Genomic DNA, 11,480 nt, shown 5'->3' with positions numbered 1-11,480 from the left:
ATTTTTTGTTAAGTAAGTGTTATAAATGTACTTAAAATTTAGTAGCTATTCACCACATTAAAGGCTCTTCTAAAAAAACTGTTTTTAGTTTTATGTTTTGTATTTTTGAAAGTTATGCTACTTTCTATATTACGGTGTCTTGAGTATCAAGAACTTATAAATCATTATTTTCGATAGCACTTGTATTATGACATGAACTGTGCTACAGCCTGAAGAAAATCTAGTTCGCTTTTTGTACATTTAATTTTATCGCCCCTTAATACAACAGTATCCCAGAAGTAAAGAAACCTAGAGAGAAGAAATAAAATATTTATTATTCTACATTTCTCATTTCTTCACTAGGCATCGCGTCATTGTAAGAATTTAATCGCGTGTTATGTTTCTCTCTATTTACCACAAAGGCATGATTCCTAGTCACGAATGAAATTGTTAAAAAATAGATAAAAAAGCTTTCCGTTAAAATTTTTCGCTGTAATTAAATATTTTGCTTGATAATTACATATTACATAATTTATATCAGAAATATTTCTCGGTCTAGAGTCAACAGACACTATTTGATTGTATTATTTTAACGTGAAATATATTGTTACATATATTATTATTATATTATAATAATCACATCTCAACCTGCTTTTCTTGCTTATTTGTTATTGTCCATCATAAATTTTGTACTTGTTGTTCACACCTTGAAAAGTAGCATCAACACTAACTATTGTTACAAAGCTTATTTGTACCACATTTAATGCATCTGCATCTGGTGATCTTTTCTAAATATTTAAATAGTAAAAAATAAATTACTATTACCTTTTAATATAAAATATTACATTTTATATAAATAATCAAAGGCTCCTTATCTACTTTATACTCTTAAGTAATGAATAATATACGTGTTCATAACTATACTAAAATTAAATAATAATTTCTTAGTTGTCCATACCTTTAAACAAATAGGGTAAAAGCGTATTGATATTAATGATTATCGCGTTAATGTTTCCCGCCGAAATTCTAATGATGTAAGCAATTTTTGTAAAAGTATTGACAGTATTGACCGATTGTTTTTCACCCACGGGTAAGAAGCCTTAAGAAGAATTATAGTTATTGCATTGATTTGATCGTTTTCAATTGATTTTCATAATCTTGAAAAAGAATTCTGATAAAGAAAAAATGTCGGATAATATTGAGCGAAACGGAGGTCACAGGGCACGGGCAGATGTCCGCGGCGACGCGAGGACGGTGCGCGCACGTGCTCGCGCGACTGCCGCGGCCGCCGCCCTCCGTCCGCCCGGAAAGCGACCCGAGCTAACTCGAGCCGCCCGATCCCACCCGGACTCCTACCGCTTCACGCTCGATCTATTACATCGATTCTCTTCTCATTTTTAAAAAAATAATAAGGTTAGACCTTCAAGTAATCATTCACCTTTAATTAAAATAATATACTTTTTTAAAGTAAAATTCTATTAAAAATACTATGCAGTATGTTAAACCATGAAAAAGGAAACTAGGTCATTTTCCGATTCCATCCTATTGCGACGATGCCATCAGAATGTAATGACACAGTAATCGCATCAGCTCGGGGCGCGGAGATTGCAGTTAATTTTTATTGCTAAACGATGATGAAGTTTTTAGTCTTTCATTTAATACATTAAAGCATTTCTTATTAAAGCTGTACTACTGTTGTACTGTACATTTTGCTTCGCCGAATTAAATCGCCAGAATCTAAAAGACGAATATTTGAAACAAAACTTACGACGTTCTTAATATTGTTATGATATAAATTTTACGTAATAATGAACTCGTAATAAGTTTTTATACTAATAATAACTGATGTTAATTAAGTTATTTCTCTTTCATGCTATTGTAAACTTTATAGATAATATATATATATATATATATATATATATATATATATATATATATATATATATATATATATATATATATATTTTATCTATAAAGTTAAGGATTTGGAACATTATTATATTTCAGAGTTTTCTTTTGAAAAGTAAGCGAACCTAAAATTTAAGGGATATATTTCTTCAGAATTTCTTTTCAGACATGGCCTTCTAAAGAATGCTGTAGTTATCACTGTCTAATCCGTCGTATTTGGCTGCGAAAGAAAACAGCCCTTATGTGTATATATAAACAGCCAGATCTCTGCCGCAGAACAGAAGTTCGAATACGACTCTCTTTCGGCTCACGGAAATCAAAACTGACAATGGTGGACAAAAAATAAAAAAGGTTTTTTGATGTATTTGCAATAGGTCTATGGGTTACAATCAACATCAAGTTTACTTAACTCACAGTCCATTTCAATTACAATTGTATAGGAATTGTATAGGAGAACTTATTTTCAGACGCGAGTTTAAGATTCGCTTGGTCTAAAATATCATAAATTTTAAAAAAAATTAGATCCTGGTGCTGACTTCGCTGATATCCCAAAAATATTTATGAAAAACTGTGCAAACAACTTGGTATTGCCGTTATGTATGTTATACAATCAATCTTTCCAAGGTTGTGTTTTTCCAACTGTGTATGAAACTACAAGTTTGACGCCTTTTTATAAAAACAAGTTGTTTCTAATTAGGTTGGTTGAATCATTTTTTCACTACTGTTCTGTGTCGATTATTTCAGCATTGGGATAAAATCTAGAACAGATCGTTCATTAAAAAAATGATTTGACATAGCTCCACCTACAACAACTTATTTTCTGCTTAAAGTATACCGCTTCAATTTTTTCCAGTATTTTCAGATTTGTGGAGCTTGTCGCTAGAGTAATTAATAATGGTGATGAAGTTCAAGCTTTGTACACGGTATTTAGCAAAGTATTTGATTTAATTGTGGACCAAACGCTGATGTTAAAAAAAGATCTGCACAATGGGTACTCCGTAACACCTGTTCTTGGGGGGCCGCCGCCCGCTCAATAATCATGAACGGCGTGGGAGAACCGTGGTTGGATCCGGATCCAAACCTGGCTCGCCTGTAGTCCACGCTGCCGTACCAAGCTGCATAATCACAACATCAACACTACACAGCGCTACTCGGGTAGAGCAGTTAACAACGTGCGAACGTCATCATACAACTGGAATGCGTCTGTCCAGCTTCTGTTTTAATTTTAAATTCATGGACCTTTCTACTCCGTGAACTCGGTTCCAATGAAGTTGTAAAAGTCCTCGGGCTAACACCATCAACTTTAACCGAAAAGAAGTCAAGTTGCGTCACTGCATCAATGGTGCGTATCATTTCTTAAAACTCGAATTCAACTTGTCAAGATTTGCTGAGTAAACATGTCGATCGACGGCGATCCCAACAGGAGTTACCCAGGTGCCTCTTTTGAGTCCACTGTTGTTGACGGATTTTGTGTAAATTTAAAATGTACGTGGACGATTTAAAATTGTATCAGTATACGACGGAATATGTCTCATCTTGATGTGAGAATCTAATGAGAGTTGAAAAATAATAATAGACGGTATTATGTTAACAAATATGAAATGTATGGAAAGGTTAAAATATTATCCTTATCAAAAAGAATAAAATCACTAGTTGTAAGAATTGCATAATATTTTTGTATTTCAGAAGTGGTGGGGTTAAATTTATATGTATATCCAAGTTCTGAAATATGCTTTATCTGTAGGCATTTACAACTTGGCCAAGGTTTAGGTGGCAGTGTTCGGAAGTTATTTATCTGACCGAAAGGCTCTTTAGCCATTAGATCGCTTAAGCAAACGCTTTATGAAAAACATTGGAGGAGACACAGACCTATATAGATGCTACAGTACACATCCTATGATCATTAAGACTACAGAGTAACTCGGAGCTAGAGCTGCCGAAGGGAGAATAAACTCTTAAAAGTAACTCACTGTGGTGAACAAATGATATTATTTACCATACAATCATCTACTCAATACTTTGTAATAAAAAGAATATATTTACAGTCTATTAATGATTCTTGCCATTGCTAGCACAGCACTAAACAATGTATCAATTTTAAAACCTTAACAATACTTACTATTCCTTATAGACATAGACATAAACTAAATCCCACGTAAAGAAATTTACATATTTCTTCGTCAACATCGCATAATCCTATAAAATACCGGACAAAAGAGTGGACGAGCCTGGCGACTGCCTTAGCATCAAATTTTGAGGAGAGCCGATATAAAGAATATAATATATTATTTCATCCATATGTTGCATCTATATATTTGTTAGTATCATTTAGTATTAATTTTCATTTTAAATTAGAATGTTCTTGAATAAGAGGCCGCCAAATTTATTTTGGACATGCTCAAAACTCTAGAAACGAGCGTAATCTTATTGTTAAAAAGGATTCCAACTAAAATAAAAAAAACAGGTATTTATCTTAATTGCTGAATGAATTTGTAAAAAAAGATCACAAAAACTAACTACACGAGTTCACAATTTAAGTTTAAAACGCAACTAGAATATAGAAAACAGGAAGTTGCATGAAGGCGTCTTGCACTGTTCTTTATTATGTTCACTTTATACCGACATATTCTCTTAATGTTAAAAAAAATATTATACAAACAAAACAAAGCGTCGTATTGTTATAGTATTGTTAGATCTGATAACATATTGTAAGACTAAAATAGAATACGTACTAAATTTAATTTCCAATATAAATTATTCAGTCATCACAAAAATCCAAAAGTAATTAAACTATGTTATTTGATTTTCTTCAATGAAAATTTCTTCATTCACAATAAATATTACAACAATGAAAAACAATTCATATAACAGTGATTCTTATAGTAATTAAAAAGTGACGTTATTTAAATGGGACAATTCGCCCACTGTTGATAAATAAAAGAGTTACCGCATACACTTTCGCTGTTCTTTCTATTCTTTAAAATGAAAAAAATTCTTTGAGTTGATATACAGTTCGAAAAAACCTGTTTAAAGTGATCATTCTGAAATGTTTCCAAAATGGATTTTTTATTGAATTCAACAGGCCGATAACTTCTAGCAATAGTCTACAAGGATAAATAAATAAATGATATGTTATCGTTACATAATTAATATTTCTGAAACCATTGATTTTTGGAACGTGTACCATATAATTATATATATGTATATTCACCTATTTTCAATCACTGTGTAATAAAATAGTTTCTTTGCATCAAATTCTTATTAAATTCTTACACAATTAATTATAATCACGAATATTAAATTTAAAATTCCAAGCACGATCTGTATTTAATCTTTAATTGTCATCGTTTTTTACAATTAATAGGCATTTGCATAATTTAAAACCTAAATAATGTCGCATTCATTCGTAACGATTTATAAAATGCAGACTAGATACAAAGATTTAAATTTTAGAAAAACCTTGTTGTAAAATAAAATAAATATTTTAGTACAGATTGGTGCTTAACAACTTTAAACTAAATATTTAGAATAACTAATAACAACATTTAATGTCAAAATAATAATTCAACAAATGTGCATTTCATTATTAGCTTCAAATCAAAAACTAAATAAATTTTAGTAGACTAGAAAAGTTTAAATAAATTAATAATATATTAATTTTAAAACGTAATTCAGAATTATATGCATATTACGCGAAACCTACTATTCTTGTATAATCAAAATTTAAATAAAATTGACGTCGCAAATGCTGGAACTTTTTTCTTTAATAAAGTTATTTCACATAACATCTATTTATTAAATAATAAGTAGTTAAGTGCATGTTTGCATTTTAGTCGTATATTTCAAAACATTCGTACGTCATTAACGCTCTGGCGACACTACCAATACTAGTAAACTTATTGTCTTTAGCTACAAAAAAAAAATATTTAGATTTTATTTGACAACTGTTGTCTGTCACTTATTTTCATTTCTATGCCTCTACAAAATAATGTTTATTATTCTGAGTCTCCAAAAAAATATAACGAAAAGTGTAATTAAGTTAATTCTAACATAAAAATCAACCATGGATCTAATTTTTTTAAAACCTGTTCAACCGCATATTTTTAAAGCAATCAAAGATATTGATATTGATACACTAATCAAATCAACAAGTGAAGAAATAAGACCCATCATACCATGTCTAGTTCGTATGGCTCTTATATCTCCCTTAGATTTAACACAATACTGTGCAGAGGCTAAAAAAGAAATACTAACACTTCTCTCTGGAATTGATTTAGTGAACTTTATAGTATCACTTCTTTCAATTGAATTTCACACACTAGAAGTCGATCTTAAAAAGGAACAACAAATGAGGTTAGTATTATGACATATTATTAGTTAAATATATATTTTCAAAGTATGATGTACAATATTATAATTAACAAATTATCTTTTTTATACTACATTGGGGTTATTCCACAGTATTTGATAACTTACAACCTATAATGATTTTTGAAACAATATAATCCACTCAGTTTACAGTGCCTTACTAGTGGTCACATCAAACCAAACTTCTTGCAAGTTGAAAGGTCTCTGGCAATCAATGGTAAAGATATAAAGAAGCATAGCATTAATAAGAACTAACGGTCAATAAATAAGATGAATGAAAACTATAATACCTCAATTTCTATAAAAAAAAACACTTACTAATCAATCTTTTTAATTGCAATTTGTAGCACTATTCAGTAGTTTTTGTGATACAAAATAATTTTACATTGTTTTTTTTTAATTTTTTTATTCTAGACAAAAAAGTGGAACGCAAAACACAGAATCATTCTTGATTCCAAATGTTGTAAATGAAATATCAAACGACTTTGAACAATCAGATTCTGCAAGACGAGTTCGTTTGGTTTTGTCAGAGATATTACAAATGCAAGCACAAATTGCAGAGTATCATCAAAATAAACATGTCAACAATGACTGTTCTGTAAAACCTTCAGAACTTTTTGATAATGATGTTTATTTAGAAGAAATAACTGATGTGATTTGCATAAGCCTGGCGGAGTTACCTAATTTATTAAATATCTCTGATATTGTGGAAGTACTGCTTTATGTAAACAAAGGTCCAACTATTATATCATGGGTTGTAGCTAATATGCCTGACACATTATACGAAGGTAAGAGACAATCTTTTTGGTATTTTTATAAATAATTACTTTTTAAAAATAAAAAATTATCTGTTTAGTTGCAGAGTCTTTAGTTTTAAATGCTGAAAGAGGGGAGGAGGGTGGTATTCGGGCAAAAGCTTTGATAAGCCTGTGTGCTATGTGCCCCTATTTAGCTGCAACTGTACGGGCAAAAGCTGTTACAGCTTCACGCTTACCAGCATTGGTTTTAAATTTAACTTTATCATATCATCAAGATGATTTGGTGAGTACAAAATATTTATCACAGCACATTTTAGTGACATACAACATTAATAATTTTCTGATGAGAGATGAGTTAGAAACTTCAAGACAAGAGTTATAACTTCTTTATTTATCTTTGCTTGTTTTTATGAGCATTAGTTTTTGAGATTAATGCACATTGCAAGATTTTAAAATGACTATATAAATTTTTGTTTTTAGTTATTTGTTAAATGTACAGTGCTGTGGTTTTAGATCACAATGTTACTTAATTTTAACAAATGAAAGAATGCTTTCTTGTCCCATTAATAGATCTCTTCATTAAAGGAATGTGTACTAAACACTGCTATAACTTTGGTAACTGGATTACCTTAAACATAAAATGATTGAATGCAAAATATAACTTAGAGTAGAAAAAAGTTACAAAATCTTTGTTAAAAAAATTGCTTGCTTAGAAACAGGTTGATGTTTCATTATTCAAGAATGTTTAAAAATGTTAAAAAATTTAAATTCTTAAATTTTAAAAGTGCTGGAACAATCATAATATATTTACTTAGATTAACTTAGCAATTCAATTTCTATGGTGGGCTTTTTCAATGTATTCATTTATTTCATTATAGGTTTCATTTATGTCAGGTCTCCTACTTGGTTCTGACCAATCAACAAGAGGATGGTTTGCTACATTCCTCAGAAATTCTCATAAAAGAGGAAAAGGAGATGGAAGTGTAGCATTAATAAAACTTCGTCAAGAATTACTTAACAGATTAAAAGCGGCTGCTGCTGGTGTGGATGCATCTGCATTGCTGAGACTATACTGTGCCTTGAGAGGAATTGCAGGAATTAAATTTCAAGATGATGAAGTATCAGGGCTTTTGAGATTGGTTACTCAAAAGCCACCGCCAACACCTGCAGGCGTTCGATTTGTATCTTTAAGTCTTTGCATGATACTTGCATGCCCATCACTAATGAGTAAGTTGGTTGGCAATTTTTAGAAAAACTTTGCCATGGTAAATTGAACAAATAAGTGATATATTTAGAGTTCAAAACTTTAATATAATTATATTTAAATAAATAAGTTCAATGTTTCACAGAATTTATCATATTGAATCTGGAATAGGGATCACATTAATTTCTTTTTGATCACATTCTTTTGAAAATATGTTTATTACATAGTAAGTGAAACTGATTGTTACCAATTAAATTCACTGGCAGCCTAGCCTGCATGGCATGTTAAATGAAATTTGACAGTTGATAGGTAACCATGACATTTTTTACTTTGCTATGTTGTAGCAAGTGTGAGATTTCCTGTAGTCAGAACTTTTGACTACAGGAAATATAAATATACTCCATTCACTTTTACTACCTTTGGCCAACAATATGGCAGGTTTGTGCCTTGTAGAAAAGATTTTTATTTAACAGATTTGATAAACAGTTGTTTCGGGATTATTAAGAAGAACAACTTTACAAATGTCATATTAGTGAATTTTTTTATTACCCGCATTATAACACACGCTGCATGTTGTAAATGATCATCATGTGTTACATTTCATTTTTTGACAATAGTCGATTGATATCTACTAGCTAGCTTGACTTCTGATGACATTTATTAATAAGAAACTTCCCGCAGCTGCAGCCGAGCATGAGAAAAAAGCGATAGAATGGGTCCAATGGTTAGTCAAAGAGGAAGCCTATTTTGAAAGGTAATACAATTGTTACAAATAATAATTTATGTTTTCTTATTGCACAAATATTTCCCTTACACTTGCAGTAACTCTGGTGTCACAGCGTCTTTTGGAGAAATGCTTCTGTTAATTGCAATCCATTTTCATTCTGGACAACTTGCCGCTGTTGGTGAATTGGTTTGTGCTACTCTTGGCATGCGTGTGCCAGTTCGTCCGAATGGGCTGGCACGTATCAAACAGGCCTTTACACAAGAAATATTTACTGAACAGGTATATTTTTTATTGTATTGTTGGTTTTTATTATTTTAATACATATTAACACAATGTCTTTTATAATTATAGGTTGTAACGGCTCATGCTGTTAAAGTTCCCGTTACTGCAAATCTTAACAGTAACATTCCTGGTTATTTACCTGTACACTGCATTCACCAATTGTTAAAGTCCCGTGCGTTTTCTAAACATAAAGTACCCATTAAAAATTGGATATACAAACAAATATGCAGTTGCACGGCCCCGTTACATTCGGTAATGCCAGCTTTGGTGGAAGTCTATGTCAGTTCAATCCTCGTTATTAACAATAAAGGTAGCAGCGAATATGTCAATAAACCTATAACGGAAGAGGAAATAAGAAAAGTGTTCCGAAACTCAATTTTCGGCATGAATTTTGATTTACAAATTAAACCTTTTTCTTCTCTGGAAATGGAGACAGATAATGGGGAATCCTCAGTGGATATACACATTGATAAGCCTACTTTAGCATCGCAACTGCTTTTAATTTATTATCTCTTACTTTACGAAGATGTCAGACTTTCCAATACCGCGACACTAATATCCAACGGTAGAAAAATAAAAAGTTATTCAGCAGCGTTTCTTTCGGAACTCCCCATTAAATATTTATTACACCAAGCGCAAAAAGATCAAACAAGCTATGGGGTACTGTTCAGTCCACTGCTTCGGCTTTTAGCAACACATTTCCCGCAATTGTCTCTTGTTGACGATTGGATGGATGATCAAGTATTTGGAGACTCCGGTCGCCATCAAACCGATACTCACTTATCAGAATCGACCATTAATGAAGCGTTTCAATGCATGGAAGAAAATCCTTATAAAACTGGAAAAATCTTAAAAGCTATGCTTAGCAAAAATCCGACTGATATTTGGCCTTTTGTTGAGATATTTGTAAAGTATTTCAAGAGCGTATTAAGCGACCAAGTGCCGAGACATATCCAAGAGCTATATCGCGAAGTCTGGCTACGGTTAAACACTGTTCTGCCACGGTGTCTATGGGTTATGACCATTAACGCTTTGCTCGATATTAACGGCAACGGGAGAAATGTTACAATAACTCAAGAAAATGTACTAGTTGACCCGCTACAAGTGTTGCGTTGCGATATACGAGTTTTCCGTTGTGGGCCAATTTTGAAAATAATACTTAGGATTTTGGAAGCAAGCTTAGCGGCGTCAAGAAGCCAATTAAGTCGACATTTGTTAGATAAGCCCTTGCTTGAAAAAAGTGGTCAACTGACTTCCGATTCAGAAAGGGAAGAATTGAAGAACGCTCTGGTTGCAGCCCAAGAAAGTGCAGCACTACAAATTTTATTAGAAGCCTGTCTAGAAACGAGCGAAGACCAAACAAAACCAGAACTAATGTGGTCACTTCGTGAAATTAGAAGCATTATTTGCTCCTTTCTACATCAAGTGTTTATATCTGAACCATCCTTAGCTAAACTTGTTCATTTTCAAGGGTATCCTAGAGAATTACTTCCAGTAACTGTTCAAGGTATTCCTTCGATGCACATCTGTTTAGATTTCATTCCAGAACTTTTGAGTCAAGCTGCCTTAGAAAAGCAAATTTTTGCAGTTGACCTAGTTTCCCATCTGTCTATACAATATGCTCTTCCGAAAGCCATGTCCATAGCCCGGCTGTGCGTCAATACTCTGTCAACTCTTCTGTCAGTTTTGCCAAGTGATTTACGCCTTGAATTATTTCAACCAGTTCTTAAGTCGCTTGTAAGGATATGTACCGCTTTTCCCTCACTCCTTGAGGATATTACATCTTTACTATTACAACTGGGAAGGATATGCGAATCACAAGCTTCTCTTGGTCATTGCTGGAACGACACAAATATACTAGGCGAGGGTGCTTATGTCTCATCAGATGTACAAGGGGAGACTAAAGTTTTAGTTGCTGAAGTTTTATGTAGAGATATCAAAGTAACGATGTCCGAAATTATACAAAAAGCACTGATAAACGGAAAGTTATATTAAAAGGTTAAACTTGATAATAAAATATTTAAAGCTTGTTTCCCTGTTGTTTTTAATTTTACGTGTTTATATATGCATGTGTTTTAAAAATCAAAATCATCATTCAGGTAAAGACAAGATTGAGTTACCTAAACAATTTTTGTAAAATTATTTTTTACTCAAAAAATTGTTTTATCACTAATCCTTTAATATGTCCCTAAAATGGTCAAATAACAGAAGCCTAAACAATAGGCAAGTTTTTGAAGATCGCCGAAAAAATCCT

At 32.0% G+C, this 11,480-nt stretch overlaps 1 protein-coding gene across 1 annotated transcript; it reads left to right on the top strand.

Annotated features, from left to right (window-relative positions):
- Positions 1 to 5,857: 5,857 nt before the first annotated feature.
- Positions 5,858 to 11,250, top strand: IntS2 (integrator complex subunit 2). The gene is made up of 7 exons (XM_068764890.1): positions 5,858 to 6,240; positions 6,670 to 7,043; positions 7,112 to 7,296; positions 7,892 to 8,240; positions 8,899 to 8,971; positions 9,040 to 9,223; positions 9,296 to 11,250. Exons 1-7 carry the CDS (start codon positions 5,951 to 5,953, stop codon positions 11,219 to 11,221), a joined length of 3,381 nt encoding a protein of 1,126 aa, XP_068620991.1. The 5' UTR covers positions 5,858 to 5,950; the 3' UTR covers positions 11,222 to 11,250.
- Positions 11,251 to 11,480: the final 230 nt, after the last annotated feature.

This window comes from Battus philenor, unplaced genomic scaffold (genome assembly GCF_028537555.1).
Source record: "Battus philenor isolate CCGP_79_NKW_IND1 unplaced genomic scaffold, ilBatPhil1.0.hap1 SCAF_2, whole genome shotgun sequence".
NCBI lineage: Eukaryota > Metazoa > Arthropoda > Insecta > Lepidoptera > Papilionidae > Battus > Battus philenor.
This window is presented reverse-complemented; position numbering and strand designations above follow the sequence as displayed.

Excerpts from the sequence above, each read along its gene's own strand:
- IntS2 (XM_068764890.1), top strand. The coding sequence starts at position 5,951 with ATGGATCTAATTTTTTTAAAACCTGTTCAACCGCATATTTTTAAAGCA. Across the intron at positions 6,241-6,669 it reads AAAAAGGAACAACAAATGAG|ACAAAAAAGTGGAACGCAAA; the intron begins GTTAGTATTATG and ends TTTTTATTCTAG. Across the intron at positions 8,972-9,039 it reads GAGGAAGCCTATTTTGAAAG|TAACTCTGGTGTCACAGCGT; the intron begins GTAATACAATTG and ends TTACACTTGCAG.